At 40.5% G+C, this 20,632-nt stretch overlaps 1 protein-coding gene and 1 pseudogene across 3 annotated transcripts in view; one reads left to right on the top strand and one right to left on the bottom strand.

The window, feature by feature from the left end:
- Positions 1-2,506: 2,506 nt before the first annotated feature.
- The window catches only part of uhrf2 (ubiquitin like with PHD and ring finger domains 2), a 36,797-nt gene continuing 18,671 nt past the window's right edge, over positions 2,507-20,632 (top strand). For both annotated transcript variants that reach the window (XM_084046742.1, XM_084046743.1), the window contains exons 1-2: positions 2,507-2,805; positions 18,325-18,750. In XM_084046742.1, coding sequence (XP_083902868.1) covers positions 2,653-2,805; positions 18,325-18,750 — 579 coding nt within the window. In that variant the 5' untranslated portion in view covers positions 2,507-2,652. The remainder of the gene's footprint in view (positions 2,806-18,324; positions 18,751-20,632) is intronic.
- On the bottom strand, positions 12,820-13,366 carry LOC311037258 (sentrin-specific protease 8-like; annotated as a pseudogene). Its single transcript has one exon. The product of its transcript is annotated as a sentrin-specific protease 8-like (transcript).

The raw sequence follows: 20,632 nt of genomic DNA on the forward strand, positions 1-20,632 counted from the left end.
AGTAGGTTTGATTTATTATGGAGTTTTTTTTATCATAAGGAGGTGACATCAATAGAACTTTTTAAAAGGTATTTTATTTAATTTGATACGTGAAGTCACAGCAGTAGATTGGCTAATTTCAGCATGCAACCAAGTGTAAAATGTAGCATTACGACGCCATCAAGGCCCGCCAAAATACATTTTTGACGACAAAATCAACTGTAGATTTAGTAGACTAAAATCGTATTATATTTAGTCGACTAAAACTACACTAAAACAAACATTTCAGGTGAATAAAATATGACTAAAACTAAATTAAATGTTATTCAAAATACTATGACTAAAACTAAATAAAGATTTGCTGTCAAAATTAACACTGCGTCACAGTGACGTGACAACAATAGGTAACCTCAGTCTGTGATATTAATCTACATTTTTTTGTGTTAAATTGTGACTGTAGCCTGAATGATCAGCGGTCAATTGTAAGCAAGAACAGATTGTTATAATTGTAAGTAAGTAATAGTAAGTGCCACGGCAAATGTCTCATGTCCAGCGTCCAATTTGTGGAGTCTATGCACTGAAAATGGCTGTTTTCTGACCCCTGACCTCACTGGACGGCCCGCCACTCTTCCAAATACACCTGTCTGGCTTAGCGGAGAGTGTGGCGTTGTAGAGGGGGTCTCCCTGAACGCGTGCGTATGTCACACATGCCCCCGCAAATAGCTGTCTCGTGTCCAGCGCCCAATTTGTGAAGTCTATGCACTGAAAATGGACCTTTTCTGACCCCTGACCTCACTGGACGGCCCGCCACTTTTCCAAATACACCTGTCTGGCTTAGCGGAGAGTGTGGCGTTGTAGAGGGGGTCTCCCTGAAAGTGTGCGTATGTCAAAAGTGCTGGCGCCAACAGCCGTCTCCTGTCCAGTGTCCAGTATTGTCTGAAAATGGCACTTTTCTTACCTCAGGCCGCACTGGGCGGCCTGCCACTTAACTTTTTTTACAAATTATCTCTCAAATGTTCACCAACATTCTGTACTGGTCTGTATCCATTTTCTATCAAGTTTAGGGGCGCTCAGTTATGGAGAAGTTCACACACACACACACACACACACACACACACACACACACACACACACACACACACACACACACACACACACACACACACACACACACACACACACACACACACACACACACACACACACACACACACACACACACACACACACACACACACACAAATCTACTAATATTTCTGTCCTCTATCTTTTTTATGCTGTGTTTCCATGTTGTATATATGTTGTTAAATAATATACATTTTTAATGATTTTTGTCTGATTACATTTGTATTTGTATTGTATTTTAGTTTTTAAATAGGTGAGATCAACTTTATAAACCCCAAATCCTTTCTTTTTTTTAATCTCACCTGCACTATCTACTATTATTATTTGTAGCATATTTTGTGGTCTCTTTTATCATTGTTTATTTGCTTCTGCAATAAACAATATTATATCATCATCATTTTACAAGAGTGACCTGGCCTAGAGTCAGCATTATTACAACAATGGACAAACAATACAAAAACAATACATATATGTAACACACACAAATCAATATCCAGTTAAAGTGCAAAACAGTGCTAAGTGCACATTTAATGGGGGTCAATAGCCAATTTCAAACTGGAACAACCTGGCACTTAGAAGTGATCTAGTATAAGCCATTTAAAAAGACATACTGTACATCATAAATGTATTTTTTATATACAATTGTGTCTTTTTTTTAAAAACTTGCCACTTAGAAGTGTTTTAGTATGAGCCATTTAAAAGGCATACATCATAAATGTATTTTTAAAATAGATTTGTGTCTTTTAAAAAACATAAAAAAATCACGATCTTATTTTGAAGGCAACCGGAAACCTTATTTCTGCTAGCTCGAAAACCGGAAGTCCAATTTCTGCTCACGGAACGGAGCTGGGCGAGCGTGTTTTGGGGCGAGTCTTCCGGTTACCGAAGACGCTTGTGTCCCATGTGTAAGAACTACATGTTAAGTAAAGCTCTTATTTTAGCCACTAGATGTCACTAGACACCGACGCAAAACTCGACAGACACAGCACGGGTACCACTGAGTTCTCAACATGGGCACTGGTTCTCAACATGAGGTCCAGGGGGCCACTACACTACTACTAGCCACTGCCAGAGATCCCTAAGTATTGCTATTTTAGGAACCAAATGCACCTTACTGGTCTGTACATTCGAGTGTACAACTACCTCTTTAATTTGTAAACTCACAGTTGAATGAGCAGAGGTTATTTTACAGTGTAGATTTGAGTCCCAGAAAATAATATCTGGGGTCCTTGACATGAAAAAAGGGTTGAAAATCACAAATGTATGCCTATGCAGGTACTAGATGCATACATTTGGAAAGCAGTAAAAAACAAATGTGCGCTGTCCCTTTAATTGCAAATTATACTTAAATGTTGTTTCGCGAGATTTGCTTGGCGCCGTGACCCCATGTGAGAGCGTTCTACCCCTGCAGAGGAAAGACACGCAATGGAGCACTGATCAACATTCTCATCGTTCTGCCCTTTTACCCCCAAAATCCTTTTATTCATTAAAAAAAACAACGAAATTACTGTTATTTATTTCGAAGCTTTACCAGGGCGGGCTGTAACGATGTGGATTCAAATTCGCACCATAGACGGGAAGGAGACGCGGACCATTGAGGATCTTTCTAGATTGACTAAAATCGAGACTCTGCGTTTGAAAATACAAGCCATTTTCAACGTGAACCCCGAGCAACAGCGGCTGTTCTATCGAGGGAAGCAGGTAAAATACACATTTCTTGTCGGTATGTTGATGCAATATTCGGAGTTATTATGTCTTTGCAAGGATTTGGTGCCAAAGTGCCAGTGGTCCCTTCATCAGGGTTGCCAGATTTTGCGAGAGAAATGAGCAACCTGGTTTATCAAAACAAGCTCAAAAGAAGTGACTTGGTAATGGCTATTCTCAAAAAAAGAAAAATGATCTTGGAGGGGAAAAAATTGTAATTTTGGAACATTTCTGAAACATTTTAACACAAATCTTGCATGGGGGGGAGGGGGGGTCTGTGGACAAATTGAAATACATATTAATCTGATTAATTTGGGGGTCCCTGACATGAAAATGTTTCAGAACCACTTTTTTAAACAACATTAGGAAACCAGCCCAAATAAGCAACTACACTTTAGAAACGAGCCCTTAAAAAAAACGCAACCCGCAACTACCGACATTTTCAAGCAACTTTACAGAAAAACAAACCCAAAGTCGCTTATAATACGCAGACATGGCAACACTGTCCCTTCATCGTTCCCGACCCAAGCTTCCTGTTTTGATAGGAATTCGCCAATAGTTCTTGCGCAAGAGCTGTGAGCAATGCCACTATAATGTTACTTAATAAAGTATACATACTACTTTATATTAGGGCCTACGTTGGAAAATCTTCCCCCCCAAAAAATACATTTTTTTATCAAGATGTTTTAAATGGCAGATCTACAAGCTCACAACGCGTGCATTGTGATGCGTTGTGAGCTTGTAGATCGGCTATTTCCAAATAGCCCATGTATACAGTACTACTTCATATTAGGCATACGTTGTTGCAGGTAACACTAGATCCTCCTACATGCAACAATGTGTCACGGCCAGACATGTTTGTTTACATTACCGAGAAGAACAGAACATCGCCCTCTATGTCAAAACAATATAATATGCAGTGCTGTGCATGATAATAATCCATGCAATCGTGCATTGATTTGTGTTTGTTTATCGTCCTATTTCATATTGCATTCTAGATCAGGGGTCTTCAACGTTTTTCAGACCAAGCAAGGACCCCCTAGCTGAGAGAGAGCGATGAAGCAGGGACCCCCTCTATATTGTATAAAATTGTGTTTCAGATTAAACTTTTTTTTTTAACTAGGTCTGCTCTTTTTTCCCTCTACACCTATACCTCTTTGCAAAAAAAAATAGTTGGAGGCGTTGTGAGCTTGTAGATCTACTATTTTTGGCTAAAGTTCTCCTCAGAAAAGGGATGCTAGTGTTCAAGTGGTTAATGTAAAAAATAATAATAATCATATCACACAAAGATTTGGTGGCCCCCTTGTAGTAACTCTGCGGATCCCTTAGGGGTCTCGGACCCCCTGTTGAAGACCCTGCCCTGTTCTAGATTATTTGAGGAGCCAAAATTATTGGCTAGTGCTACATGGCGATGTTTGTTTGTGTCTCACGGCTCTTGATTAACAGGCCCTCACTCTGCCTCTGACCTTCTGTGTGTCTATATGGGATGATGATACATGAAGTAGCAGGGAATGCGTAGCTCCACGTGCCCTGCCATCAAAGCAAAAGTGCAGTTATGTTTACACCAGCGTCCTGCTGCCTGCTGCACTGTCTGAACCAACCACACACACACAAGCACACGCACACAACTTTCTTTGTCCCAAGTGCAGCACTACTGATCTTTTACCATTTCCATGCCATCGTTTCCATTATGACAAGTCTATTTTTATTCCACACTGACCAATATTATGTCTATATACTTGTTATTACACACACACACACACACACACACACACACACACACACACACACACACACACACACACACACACACACACACACACACACACACACACACACACACACACACACACACACACACACACAATTTGATCTAAAATGACCCAACATGAGTTTTACACCAGGTTTTGATCTTGAGACCTCTGACCAGTTCTGAGAGCCTGCAGTATGGATTTTGTAATTGGACCACTTGTCGCATTTAGGTGGCAGTTCGTATTTGAAATGTCATTCATATTAAAATGAACAGATATTACCTTACACCAAAGTGGTTGAACAAAATGTAATGTCACTAAATGCAAGCAGTTTTGCCGAGACAATGGTATAAAATCCCCCTTGTGTGTCTGCTAGAGATATAAGTAAAGAGAGACGTAGACAATGAGACAACACCCATCCTAATGTGCATGGTGTGTGTGTGACCAGGCAAAACCCCATCATAACTGTTATTAATCTCACTAATAAGTAGATGCCTATTGTGAGAAAGAACCCGGGGTAAATTCAGCAATGAATAGCACCCTGTGTGACATTAGAAATTGAATATTGGCATGCCATGACTCAACCAGCCAGGCAGGCCCCCTAGGAAGTAAATACAGTAGCTGAGCTTACATGATCTCTGTTGCTCTCACATACTTGGTATATAATCACACATTGTTCTTGTCCTAAAATTATATAAATATTATTGCCTGAGGAATTCCTTCAACTACTCTACGTTCTATATTAATTGCCTAATCGTTGCTTCCTGTTGTGTAATTAAAATATACTGAAGCATGTAATTCTGAGGCATGTAATGGACCATCTTTTTCTGCTGTTGTGCACTGTTCAGTTGAAAGATCAAAATACTGTGCTGAAACACAGAAAAGGAAAAAATTTATAATGGCCTTTTACATGCTTGAGGAAAGATTCCACTGCATGGAATGTTACTGCTTTTTATGACGTGTCGTGGTGAATGGCACGAGGTGATGGTCATTTTGAATAGGAGTCATCATAGGGCCTTAGCAGACATGACTGTCTTCAAGGAAAAAAATATTCTGGTAAAGCCTGTTAAATATGGTGAAATTAATGATTTAAGAATTTAGTTCTAGAATAGATAAGGATTCAGAAATGCTTGTGGCCTTTTTAAAGTTTAAAGCTGCACTACAGTGTGTAACTTTCATCTCCTACCCCGGATTTGAACCCGGTTCCCTGCGCAAGTGCTGAAAGTACCTTGCTCAGGGTATAAATTGAATCTTTGTGAAATTTGTGTCAGATGATCCTGTGTCTAGGTAAGACATGACCTTTGACACAATCTAAATGTCTCAATAGAAGAGCAGGGAGACAAAATACAATCTCCCCAATTGTATAAGTTATTTTATTCATTTAATAAAAGTGACATAGTATTAGGCGTACAGTATTAGGTAACCACACTTTTCAGTCACAGTTTACTTTTCCATTGTTCAAAAACGTTGCAGTAATTTGCAGCTGTTTGATTTTTGTTTGGCACTGGGTGAAAAAATGGGTTACAAAAATTGTGGGATAAAAATGATATAGTAATAAAAATCATCCATCATCCCCAAAGCCCTTTCAAAATATGTAACTTCAAAAATGTTAAATACACTTTGTTGTCACATGACAAGTAAAAACAAGTTGGTCCCAGAAATTGAATCTTACTTACACACATAAAGAAACTGATTTAAAAACAAGCTGATACATTGGCTGCAATGCTTCACATTTATGTCATGAACACCACATGCTAATACGTGGCTTCACATTGCTCCCAATGCTGAGTTTGTAAATCCTGTGCTTCCTCCATCTTGCAGGAAAACAAGTAAGGAGGGTGGATTGGGGGGATTTCCATGTGTTAAGTAATACATGAACTGAGCCATTGACACACTGCATGCACTAGCTAGCGCTCTTCTTAAGTATACTGGTGGCCTTACCCGTGTAGGATATAGATTTGAAGCAGAACTCACTATACAGTATGATTAGCTTTCAAAATGGCGTCTTCTTCCCCCCCCAGCTCACTGCGCATGCAGTCCGACTATTGGTATTTCATAGTTCTGTGTGCCCTTGGGTCTGAAAGGAACTGGCACAGGCACACACGTCTTGACATTATTCTTTTGATGGTCTTACCCGTCTACGTCCACCCGTCTGTGTGTACACCCATTAGTTTGAAGAGCACAATCAAATGCTACTCAGAGTTACAAACATGCTTAAATTGCTGTACAACATGTGCCATTCTACTCAGTCAGCACTGAGCACACTTCCGGGTTTTTAATTGGCTAGTTTTAAATTGAGCCCCCTGTCGATTAGGCAGTTACAGGCTCGGTTAATAAGGTGGTTGTTTGTTTAAAAAAAAGTCAGACATGTACTTCAGTTCAGAATGGAGCAACCTATATTATATGTGATTAGATGGGCTACTTTCCTATGCTACTGTAGTTGCGTTCCAATGCCTGGGAAGCTGCTGTAGATGCAGACTAAACTAATTATTTAATTAAAGATGGATTGTTGTCATGATGTGATGATATGTTTTATTTTTGCAAGAACAAGAAATATCTGCCAGGGATGTGATTGTGTACACCAGTAAGTACCAGAAATGAGTAACAATCTTTTGTTATAGGCTATTCATTTCTTGTCTTTTCTTAAAAAAAAAAATGTATCACACGATTTGCAACCCATTTTTTCATCCACAGGACTTATAAATTAAATAAGTCATGTAGTTGTTCAATATTAATTTTGCATCTGCAGCTACTAGTTGAAATCTTTGTTTACAAAATCCGCTACATCATACATTCACCTCATAGCAGACACAAAGGTTGACACAGGTTGACGGTCTGTCACTGATAACCTTGTCCTATTGGCTACTGTAAACTGCAATCAATGTCCTGCCCTAGCTTACTGTTTTACAGGAATCACCTTATATGTAGAATGGAAATAAGATGATTTCTGGCCGTGTCATGGGGTCTTTAAACCTTAGTGTCCCTATTCTGGGGCGAACATTCTGTGAAAATAACAGATCTACAAGCTCACGTTGCAACGTGTGAACATGTGGCTATTTTTTATAGATATTTAGTGTAGAGCGAAAACAGGAGGGGGGCCTAGTATAGAGCCCTGGGGGGACTCATTGTCTATTCACAGCTTTAGTTTGGCAGAGTTGCCAACTCTCACGCGATCAGCGTGAAAGTCACGCAAATGACACCTCATCCAATTTCTCACGCTGTCAAATCATCTCAAATGGAATACTGCGTCACCTCATGCACCACTGAGACATCCACTTCTGCCCGTATTTGAGGAACACAGTGAATTAAATTGTTCTGTAGTAGCCCTACCCTGACGCTAACTAAAAACATAAATGATAGGTGCGTCTCGCTCCCTGTGGAGGGACACTGCGTGCATTTACCCTCATGGCACAGCAGCATAATTCCATTGATCATTTACAGTATGATATCCCCAGACGTCGCAGAGAGGATCAACATTAATTAATGTTCCATGTTCTATTACACATCCAAAATATTAACTGCCTGTGTGTCCCTGGAATTTCCTCTGTCCTGTCAAGTTTATAATGTTGTTATTTTTGTTTCTTAAATGACTGTAGTGCAGTGACATTGTGTGCATGGAAACATTTACAATTACCTAAAGCAGCCTCTGTAATCTTTAAAGTAGGCCTACAGCAAACACTCATACATCAATACACAATACGCAATAAAGAAATCGGCTTGCGCACTGCTCTAGAGGGACAGGTGTTGTGCCCAATGATTGTTCATTCATATATCGTATTTCGTCAATCTACAGAAAGGAATATGCGAACTAGACAATAAATAAAGTATTCTCATGTGAGCTGTATTACTTCCACTTTGTTTCATAATTTTTATTTATGTTTTAATATATATATATATATATATATTTTATGTTCATCCATCCATCCCTCCCCAGCCTCCCTCGCACCCACCCCCCGTCCAGTGACACCGATGACATGATATTGCAAAATCATATAAAAAGAAACGGATAAATACATAGAAAGACAGAGGAAAAAGATAAACGAGAACAAATATAGTACAAATATTATTAATATGCTGTTATGGTTATGCACCAAAAATAGTTCCAAGGTAGAACATATAAAGGTAATGAATTGCGTTGCAACGCAATCTTGTGTCATTATAGAGTAGATTGGTGTGCTTTTTGACTATTGAGGTGTGAAGTTTTGCTCCTCAAACAACATGGATGACCAATTATTTGTTTACAAACATGAGACTGCATGCTCAGGTGCCAGTCTCATGTCTATAATTGTAGCAGTTGTGGCTCAGAGCCTCTGCCTGATGACCAAAAGCCTAATATATCTCCCCCAGCTAATAGGGAATACCCCTTTAGGCTAGTGGTTAAGATGTTGGCTTTCCATCCGGGAGATCCGGGTTAGTTTCCCGGGCGTTACATTGGTGCCGTATCCCGGTGGGGGGGGGTCTAAAGGGTGGTGAGTATAGCATTAGTGGCTCAGAGCTTCTGCCTGATGACCAATATCTCTCCTGGCCAAGAGGGAATTCCCCTTTAGGCTAGTGGTTAAGTTGTGGTTAAGTTGGCTTTCCACACTGGAGACCCGGGTTCGAGTTCCGGGCGTTATAACAATTCCCAACAGATCCCCAGACCTGTTGTTTTTCAGTTCAATCAACTTCCTCCTGTGTGTAGGCTGGTGAGACGGTCCCTAGCGAGACATATTATGGGATGTCGCAACAGTAATGCGCGCCGAGAATAGCCGATGTACAAGCTCACAACGTGTTGGGGATGCGACCATTGTGAGCTTGTAGCTCTGCTAGGCTTGGCTGTTCTCTGCGCATGACACCGCATAAAGGCTTTAGTACCTGATTAGGGGTCAGATTTCCGTCGAAGAGGAGTCATTGCCGCGATAGTAATGAGTTCATTTATACAAAATTACAACCAAATGCCATATTACCCTAATGCCTAGGGCTCCCCATTTTAAATAAAAACCTGCTTTTTTCTGCTGCTATTTATAAATCTAGCTTGAAAGAGTGAGTCAGAGGTGGAATGCAGGGACAGTGGAGAGAGTTCCATTACTGAGATGAGTGATTAAATGGAATTGACAATTTAGAATAATTTGTGATGCAGACTGTCTTATCAGCCTTTTGTGGAAAATCAATGTGGATATTGAGTAGAAAACTAAAATCAGGTGCACAATATGACCAACCTTAGAGAGCCACCACTATCTCTAGGCTGTTACACTGGTACAGTTAGGCCTGTCACAATTATTACATAATCGTCTAATCGCAATTATTTGAGATAATGGCAATTATTTTTACATAATCGTCTCAAAGTTGATTTTTTTTCACATTTTAAAATATTAAAAAAAGCAGGAATAGCAGATCTACAAGCTTACAACACATCACTTTGTGACGCGTTGTAAGCTTGTAGATCGGCTATTTCTGTATATGTATTTATGTATAAAAGTATTAAATATGTCAATTTCTGCCCTGTGCAATTTTTTATTACAGAGCCTAAAAGGCAAACAGAAATTTAATTTGTATTCATATGTCCCAATGTTCAATTATTTGTGTGACAATTAATCGTCAACTTAAATTTGTAATCGTGACAGCCCTAGGTACTCTCACTACTCCCTTTATGTATATTATGACTGTGAATACACTTCATTGCATGAATCATAAAGAGATATTTTTTTTTTTAATAATACGTGGTGCTTATGTAAGATGGCTCTTTATTGCTTCAGTCATCAAATTAATTTCTTACTTTTAGCTTTTTTTGAAATTACATCTACTCTGTTGAAAATGTTTCTGGGGGAGGACCCACACCAAACCTGTCCCACCCACATTGTTTTTGCTTTCGACACCCATGGTTATAATTCATAGCTTATGGCCCACCCACTGCAATTTACCTGTTGAAATAACTTTATAGGACCAATGATTTTAATTCTTTAGGGTTGTATTAAAATTTAAATTATAGAAGTTAAGAAACTGGGAAAATGGATATATCCAAGTACAAAAATGAATGATCTTTGGTGTGTGGTGGTGACTCTGAATTTGCTGATCATCAAAAGAATTGCAGCACACAAAATCTCACTCCAAGTCTTTCTGAAAAGTTGGTCAGCCCTGGTTTTGGCCATGTTTCATAAACCATTTATGACTATTTTATACGTTTTTTTCCAAAGAAATTTATCAATCTTATCTGAATAATTGGGTCAAACTTCAAAATGCTTGAAGGTATAAAACAAAATAACCACACAATGGTATTTAGTGTGTTGGATTAGTCTCTGCATGCTGATTTTCATACCATACTGAAAGGAAATGAATCCAATGGCTTTAGATATGCTTTGGAAAATGGTCTGCACTGCAGTAATGTTTCCTACGGGCTAAACATGCCACATTTTGTTCTTCCTAGGATGTCAAGGGTTAGACGTTTGAATAATCAGTAGAGTATACTCGTGCTGGAGTCATCCAGTCATGTTCTGAACAAGGCTCACTAACAGAAGCGGGCTTGAGCCCTGTGAGGTACGCCCGAGCGAGTGCCTGTAACAAGCGGTGCAGTGGCGCACAGTAAAGTGAGCACTGTCCGGGTTGCATACCGATAGGGTGGGATCTATTTGATTAAACTGCACATAGTACTTGACAACACGGTTTTGGTTCCAACTTGAGTCAGCATAAAATGACCAGTAAATTCATCCATGGGAAATGTATTGTTCCTGGTTTCCAACCATTCAACCACACAAGTACACATTTGCATAGGAATCCAGGGACATGACCTATACAATTATGTAGTTGTGTCAAACTAATTCTGAAGGGAATCAGTATCTGAAATGTATTTGGCTAACATTATGTATTTGTAACTTATTGTTGCTAGCCTGCTTTTGGCTAAAGAGGAGCTTGTGTAAGTGTTATTTGTGCAGGTCCCCAATCTTTTTGGCTTATGGCACAAATTGTGTCAATGGAGAGGGCAGTGCTTTTGGAGGCAAGAGGCGTCTGTGTGGTTTTAGTCGACCAACACTTTTAGTCCAAGGGCCAAGGCAGATTTTGGTACCACCTAAGGTGGCCGTACATTTTTGGTATTTTTGTATTCCTACATGTCTCTAGTTTATATTTTGGTATGATACATCTTCCAATTCAGTAGCTTAATGACAGTAATCACTCTAAACCGGCTAATGTATCCGGTAGGAGACACAAAGTAGAATCTTTGTGTCTCCTACCGGAAATACACCCGGGCATCAAATTATTGCGACAAAAAACAAAATATATCCATGTATTCAAGGCTTCATGGGGTGTGCAATTGACAGAAAATAATCATTTTTTGGGTGAACTCCTCCTTTAAGTTTCCCAGGGGGACTCTCTACCCATTCAGCTATGACCACCCTAGACCAAAGGAGGGTCAACTTTTACAAGCTTATGGAAAGCAGTCTTTTTGCAAACACCAAAAATCTGAGAAGTTATCAATTGCACACCCCATGAAGCCTTGAATACATGGATATATTTTGTTTTTTGTCGCAATAATTTGATGCCCGGGTGTATTTCCGGTAGGAGACACAAAGATTCTACTTTGTGTCTCCTACCGGATACATTAGCCGGTAGGTAGTGATAACTGCCATTAAGCTACTGAATTGGAAGATGTATCATACCAAAATATAAACTAGAGACATGTAGGAATACAAAAATACAAAAACTTTACGGCCACCTCAGGTGGTACCAATTTGTGAAAATATCAGTGTTGGCCCCTGGACTATTTGTTGGATACTTAAAGTAGTGGTTATGCTTTTTTACATGTTGAATGATTTCTTGAAAGAATTTGAGAACATCTGTTGTGAACTTGAGATATAGCACTTCTATCAGTCTGTTGGCCAATAGCCAGCAGCAATTGTGAAATTAACTTTAAAATGTTAAGTTCTTCTCAATCTCCACTCCTTCAACCCGAAAAGGCTGGTCTCTGCATATGTGGCAAACACTTTTACAGATTGAGATTGGTTGATTAACTCAATGAATCGATTAGTCGAACAAATTCTTATGACTATTAGTCTAATAAGAAATATTTAGTCGAGGATATCCCAGTGTAAGTTACATCTATCTGTCAGCTATCGAGCTGACGTTGGCTTTGGTGTTCATTGTGGATTAACCAGGTTGTTTTGTGCTTAGCCAATTGTAGCAGTCAGAAAGATTGTTGATCAAGAGAGCAGCAGGTCAATCTTTAGCCAGTCTCTACTTAGTCTGCATTAGTCAGCTATCTTCTTGGTGATAGACCGGGTGTGATGGTTTACTCTGGGAAATGTGGCAAACCATGTGCCCTTGCTTTCTCACACATGGCCTCAACATTACTAATGACATACAGGCCACTGTCATAGCTGTTATGCTGTGACGGCAGGGCTCCTCCAAAAAGACCACTTTCTCCCAGTTCCCAGAAAGGGCTCTAGCTTGCTAGCGATGCACCTGCCAAGAAGCGAGTTCCCGCCATTCTGTGTAATGGTGGGAATACTGGTCAGTGTTGTGGCACTACAGCAGCAAAATCCAGTGTGTGACACGGGTATTCTGGTCAGAGTTATTGTTAATGGCTATGAAGACCGACTGGCGGGAAGCCAGTCTCATTGGTTCAAGGAATAGAGAGCTAGCGTCTCTGGGCAGAAAGTACATTTGATGAACGGGGTGACCTCTGGGCTGATGAAAATGGTGGTTTCAACCAGGCTTTTGAAATGCCAAGATGCAAAAGACTCAAAGCCGATCACCTGGCATTGAGCCAAAAAGGTCCCTCAAGTAAGTCCATTTCGGCGTAGGCTGTCCTGGTAGCTCAGCACTACTGGATCAATTTTCCAAGGCAGGTAGAGTAGGGGAGTATAAAATAAATTGCAGTTCCCAATAATTTTATAGAAGTTTCCATCAGGCAAATTATTTACATGATGGGTAGAAAGTTTAAATAGGCACTGATATCAATGTTGGCCAATTAACTGAATGACTGCCAGAATTATTTCAGATTTTTTGCTGTTGTCTGCCAGAGATTTTTCATTGAAATTAAAAAAGTACTCAGGAGCCGAGATACAGAATTTTTAAGTTTTGAGTTAACAAGGAAGTGGATGGGAGTCTAAATCTTCGAAAAATCATATCTCCTTGGTCTTTGGGTCAAATTGAAAAAAAAATAATAATAATTTTTCAATAGAACGCATTTATGCGTGATTGGCGGCCAAGTGCGCTAATTAATAGATCGCATTTATGCGTGATTGGCAGGAATTGAGTTAAGTACCAATTAAGTAGACTATAGCACATTGGTCATTCATCGCATAAAGAAGGTACCAGTACACACAAATGGCGCAAGTGATCATTTTATAATTCACAATGGAATTTTAATAGAAATAATGACTGGCGTATCGTGTTAGTGTAGTGCGTTTTGTCCATAATGTTGGTTGTTGCCAGCATACACGGCAAGCTCACACTGTTGAAGCCAGGGACTATTCATGATTGCTTGCTACCAAATCAAGGACACCATAGTGATTCATCCAGCTAAGTACATCAAGCACAACATTACATCTTTATCGCTCCATTGCAACACAGACAGTAATATAAGTCAATGATTGCAACTGTAGCAGCTCTTATTAGCAGGTTGGACAACACAATCTCACCTTAAATACCACAATTGGAATAAGCTCTTGAGCTTTTGAGTGTTTTATCCTTCTGATACAAATGCACATATGTTGATTATGTTCATGTATGTGCATTTTTGTCAAAAATGACAATCATCAACGCATCAAACGGAGGGCATGTGTCATTCGACACAATCACACACACCGTGATGAACATAACACTAGATACATAGAGATCTTGGGACAACTATGACACGTGCACATGTGTGCGTGCACAGCTCACTGAATTTATACAACATTCAGAGTGAAATTATCACAGAGGATTGGTGTTAAATCGCAGGCTTGCAGCTGACTGCATAGTCTGTCTTGGTTCCCCTTGGCAGCCCGCACACAACCCTAAAACATTGTCATCGCATACCCCAGACAGATGGAATGAGGTAGGCCATGCCTCCTGGCAGAGATTTGTTGTGATCTACTGAGCACACCTTCCTAGTTGGCCTTGTTTTTACTGGTAATTGTTGTACCTGGTGCAATAATGGGGGACCCCCCATATCATGGCTGCCCCCTCCCCCGTAACTGGAACAACAGCAGCGTGTATGCTATTCCTTCTGAAAACACAAACCCTGTACCCTTCGTTTTCATGGCAACACTGTCCTCCCTTTGGTTGAGTGGGAGGGATGTGCACCCACTTGCAACTGTTTACATTATGTAGCTAGCTAGCCCGCTAACTTTAGTTAGCCTAACATACTGCCTATGTGCAATTTCAAAATGGGTCTGATAACCTATCCACCATGGCTTGCCAACTGTATGAATTATGACAAATTGATTATTTTCATTCCTGATTCAAGTCCTTGCTGTCGGAGCACCTGCATTGGTGTAAAAATCACGGCGATTGGGTCGTAGTTTGCACAATTTGGGAGGATGCAGAGGGATGGCATTGACAACTTGGCAACCCACCTCCACTTGCAAACATCTGGCATTAAAAAGAACTCTGATCTTACTGTGTCGCCTTCCCCTGTTTCTGCTATAGGACATGATGTCAGGCTTTGTACTGCAAGATGCAAGCCATGTTATTTGATCATTTTGATCTTTTCTAGGTATTTCTAGCGCTGATATTTCTTTAACAACGCAGTCAACGCACCCAAGACAACCAATTGATCCCCTATATATTACTATTATCATAGTTATCCTGGTATTACAACTAATGCAGATGATACCGTACTGCCTGTGTCCTTCTCTTCCTTCTACTGTAGAACTTAATGTAAATAAAAGATGCAAACCACTTGCCAAATTAGGCGAGGTGAAAATATTTGACTTTACATTTATTATTTCTTAGACCTGTAGTCTTGCACATTTTATAGGCTATAGCTTTTATTATACATGTTATTTTGATTTACTAACACCCAACAGAGGTGGTTATTGCTTCAGCTTTTATGATGACACCTCAATGAAAGTTAACCAAATCAATAATGTGCTGTCTAGGGTTGTACCTGTTTTGATGCAGGCTACAAACTTCATGACGAAACTGTGTGAAATGATATCCAGAAAACAAAGAAAACAGAATGTGTAGTTGCATAACAAGCAACACAGGCTAGTATAACATTTGTTAGCCTATTTCATTACATGCATATTATATTCATAAAGAGATGACATATCCGCTTACCTTTATCTTTTGTGCGTGTCTTTCCTTTTTCCTAACCTGGCATCTGATGGCTCATTAGACCTTTTTGTCTTATCCATTTTGTGTTGCTTTGGCACTCGGGCATCAATCCCCAACACTGTCAACTAAAATTCAAGATTAAATCAGTTCGCCTTGATGGTGTGCAGACTGGTTTTACATTTGCTTTCACTCAAACCTGCATGTTTTTTTAAATGTGTTTTTTCTTTATAATAGCCTACATCCCTAAATGTTGAACAGTATGTTGGAGTTAGAAATTGTCTTTCAAAGTTGGTCTGATATTCCAGTGAGGAATTATTCCTAGAGGAATATCTTAATTATGTTCTTAATTAACATACAGCCCATACAGAATAAAATTGACTGTGCTGCAGAGTAGTTTTCCAATTGGTACAAAAATGTACAAATATTTGTAATGATTTTGTTCCAGTTGAATGCCTTACTGCCACATTGATTGGCATTTCAGTGAGACTGGTGAAGTTACCAGAAGAAGAGAGTAATTTCTATTACACTGCATCTTTCATGGTGCAGGAAAATGTTATATTATTTGTGTTGACCTCTTCTCGTTGTTGAATATCATGCAGCTTCTTTCTACCCACTACAAAGTAGTAAAACATGGCCGTGAGAAGATTTGTGCTTATTTCTCGACCCAGGCATATACTGATCGTAATTGGGTTGGCAAAGACGGGTGGGACAACTCAGACATTATGGTGTATGGGTTTTCATTCAAGGCTTGAAATATGTTGTTTCGGGCACTTGGGTGACAGATTTCTTTTTTCATTTGTGTGTCTGTATGTCTTTGTCTACCCAGTACCTAATGGAGAGCTTGCTCACTGCAGTGCCCGCCAACTATATTTTGCTTGGTTCAGGATTCATACTATTGGTTTGTCTGTATTTCTGTCAATGCCTGTTTGCTTTGGTCCCTAATGCAGCTGCACAGAATCCCGATGTTGGACAAAGAGCGACAATGCATGAGATGGATTTTTTTTTACTGCATACTGTGCACAGTCAGGCAGATAGCCAAACACTCAGCCGGTTAGTCAGTCACACGGACAGACAGACAGAAAGACATGCAGGTGACTATAGCAACCACTGCATGGCTGTTTTCGTGCAACTGCTCCTCTGATCTAAATTTCATGAGACTATTAAAAATGGGGAGGGATGGGGAAATTGCGCTCCCTCCGTGGCACTCTACCGCTATGCATCTACATGTACCACTGTACGCTGTCCTCCTTATATTGTAGTAGAAGGGGGGGTGAGAGAACGGCTGCCATTCTTGTCTCTCCCAACACAATGGGGTTGTGGAGTTGAGGTCTAAAGTGAATAGCGTCTGTAATGCGCTGCCGTGTCCACCATAATCTCCGTTTTCACAGCTGTAGCCGCCTGCTTACAGTAAATGTTACAGCGATGCACAGAAATATAAAAAGAAAATAGGATACTAATGGACCTTTGCGATGAAGGGCGTTTTGTTTTCTTTTCGAGGAGGATATGTTTCTGAGTGAAGTCATTTTCTGACGCCAACCATGACTGTGATAATGCACTGTTTTCGCCATTTGAAAGCCAGAATGAGGGGGTTGGAGGGGTGCGAAGACAGAAATGGTGTGTGTGTGTGTATATGCTTTGGGCTCCTTGGGGTGGGAAGGGGTGTTAAAGCGCTGTTATACTTGGTTGCGCACCGGTGTCGTGCACCGAAAATGGCGATTTACAAGCTCCCAACGTGTTGCGCTGCAGCGCGTTGTGAGCTTGTAGATCGGCTATTTTCGGCGTGCAACCAAGTATAAATCAAGCCATGGAGAATAGGAGGGGTGGGGGGTTACTCTTCCTGGGTTGTCATAGCAACCTGGTCACCCCCCCCCCCCACACACACACACACACCATCTCCTTTCCTATCACATTTTATTCATTTTATTTATTTATTTGATAGAAAATTGCAGTGGATGGGGAGTGGAGGTACAGCCAGGATTGAATTCCATCCACAGTTGTGGTTCGATTTGGTTGAGACCGTTTTTCACTTATTGCCCTTATGTATGCTGCAGACATGTCAGGGTTTTTTTCCTATGGATTTGGAATGTAAGAGGTTGCAATGCAATTTATTAATAGGATGAAATTGGCCTAACAGTCATAGGTTTTGTCATTTTTAACAGTTTATAGCCTAGGCATAATCACTTTAAAGATTGATTCAGTATTGTCTTTAATTCAACATTCAGTGCTGTTACCAATTATGGTTGTTTTCTTTCACAGCGATCAGCAGCACAGTGGAATAATGTCTCTGTCTATTGTGTTCTTTGTTTGTCCTTGACAAGCATTCGTCCAAGGGCACTCGGCAACCCAGTGGTGTTCATTTGATACCACACAGATGTCTGTCAGGAAGGAAATTAGGAAATCGGCAAAGAATATTGTTTATGTGTACGTTAAAGTGCATTGCATTTGTCTAAGCGCCTGGGTGAAATTGTATGTTTGCTTGTCCGTGCATCAGTGCATTGATGCTCATTCATGTGTGTCTCTTTTGTTCTAGATGGAAGATGGCCAGACACTTTTTGACTACAGTGTGGGCCTCAATGACATCGTCCAGCTGCTGATTCGCTCCCAGTCTGACCCTCCTGACGGCCCCGCCTCCAAAGATACTAGGGGTGTGGCCTGTATTTCAGCTCCTCCCCCTGGCTTTGGGATTGCTGGACAGAACCCGTCCGCACCGGTGGCGGTGTCCGCTGTGGTCATGGCTAGTTCTCCAAACACAAACAACATTGCTACTGTCAACAGCCAGAGCAGCAGCAGCGTCACCACCAGCACCAGTAACGCAGTCGAGCCAGACCCTAGTGCTTCCAAAAACTGCAACAGTAACAATATTGTGTCCAAGTCCTCCAGCCCAGCACAAGACACCCAGCCATCCACATCCGGCAAGACAACAACATTGGCTGATCCCGGCATGGGGATTTACAAGGTGAGAATGGGTGCGTATTAGTGTAAAATTTGGGGAACCATTTTGGAATAGCCCTAATTTCCACATGTGAAAAAGCTTAAAAAATGCCAGCGATCCCAGATACTGGGTTATATCCCAGTTGGGCTCTTATTCGGGACACGGCTGTTTATATATCCTTTTAGTTTTTTCTACTGAGACTACAAAACAGTTAACTCCTCTGAGAGGCATGACTTACACTATACAGATTGTGTGCAGAACTTGTCACCATAGTTCCCTTATCACATTTGTCCAGTGGAGGTGGGCAACTTCTCTGTGCTTCCTCAAAATCAGAGCAGCTGTGTGATGTCACAAATCCCACAAACCTATCATGGTACAATATGCAAATTAGCAACTTGCTGAAACCTGAAACCACTTTGTTTTGAGCAGCTTGGCAGATGGGTTCCAAAGACTGTGTTTTGTATATTCATGGTTTAGATATTTCTTATTGATGGTTCCAGACCCTTTTTATGTTGGCAAAACCACATTGAACAAAATCTTAATCATAGTGGAGTATTTTTACATACTTTAAAATGTGTCAGGAGAGTAACTTTAATTACTCTCTTGTTTGCCCATGAAGACGCAGAATGTTGGCAACTTGCCTGTTTGCACTTTCCTGCGTTCTTTATCACCAGACCTGATGTTGGCTTTGTTGATATTTGGTATCTTAAAAGGTTAAATAAATCTGCATTTATTTAACCATTTAACCAGGAAAAAAAGCATATAATATAATATAATATAATATAATATAATATATATTATATTCAGGAATTGGCATTACTTTTTTGCCGGGCTCCTTGTGTGTAGGAAAAAAGAAAACACACACACACACACACAAAACCAGTGACACATGCTTTATGTGATCATAATGTTCGCCTATCAGGCTAGCCAACCTGCGGGGGGGCTGATGCTGCGAGTACTGCTGCCAGACAGGCACAGGACCAACTACACATTTGAAAATGGAGGCTAGCCATGCAGGACCCATACGCAGGACCTGCACGTGTTTGTGGTTGTGTGGTTGCTTCGTTCCGTGAGCCCTTGTGCTGCTATATGATCTGCCGGTTGGCTAGCCTAGCTATCTGGGGAATCTATGTGTTGGACTGACTTTGTTTGTGCCAGTAGGCTAGTGAAGAAGCCAGGCAGACAGATGACTAAGCAGATGACTGGTAAATTGTTAGACCTCACAGGATGTCAAGAACGCATACCTTTCCTTGGTAGTAGGCATCTACTGCACTGCAAAGTTGTTTTTCATTGATTTTGGAGAAAGATATACTGTATTTAGCCATTAGTCAAAGGACTTGGGACTAGTTTATTTCAGGACTGTACATGCATTTTCCTGAATAACAGCATTATCGCAATTCTGGAGGACTTAATAGGGTGAAAGAGAATGAATGAATGAATGAATGAATGAATGAATCCTTTATGGATCCCGGGGGAGCAGCTCTCCTCGATTAACACAGAGGGTTTTAAAAACGGAAGGAAAAAAGAAAAACCTGCTGCCATAAAATGAAGTCTCAAGGGCATATTTACTAAACATGCTGCATATTGCCACCAAGGCTGCAACAATCTGTCGTCGCTAGTTTTTAATTTAGCAGGATATTTATTAAGACTGATGTAAATGAACACAGCTGCAGTGCGTTACCTCGGCTATCTTCAGAGGCCTGTTGCAGAGACCTCTGTGTAAAGACAGTCAGAGAAACCACTTAACGAGGGAGAAACGATTGTAAAACGATTTGTCATTTTCACTTACATTTTTGTTGTTGTTCACATTGGTCATGTACTAGTGCATAAGTCCATCACCAAATTAGAGAACTCTTGGGGGGGGGGGGTCCCGAGGGGGGGTCCCGAGTCCCAACAACATTTTGCT

Source organism: Gymnoscopelus microlampas, assembly GCF_963454915.1.
Source record: "Gymnoscopelus microlampas genome assembly, chromosome: 21".
Taxonomy (NCBI): Eukaryota; Metazoa; Chordata; class Actinopteri; order Myctophiformes; family Myctophidae; genus Gymnoscopelus; species Gymnoscopelus microlampas.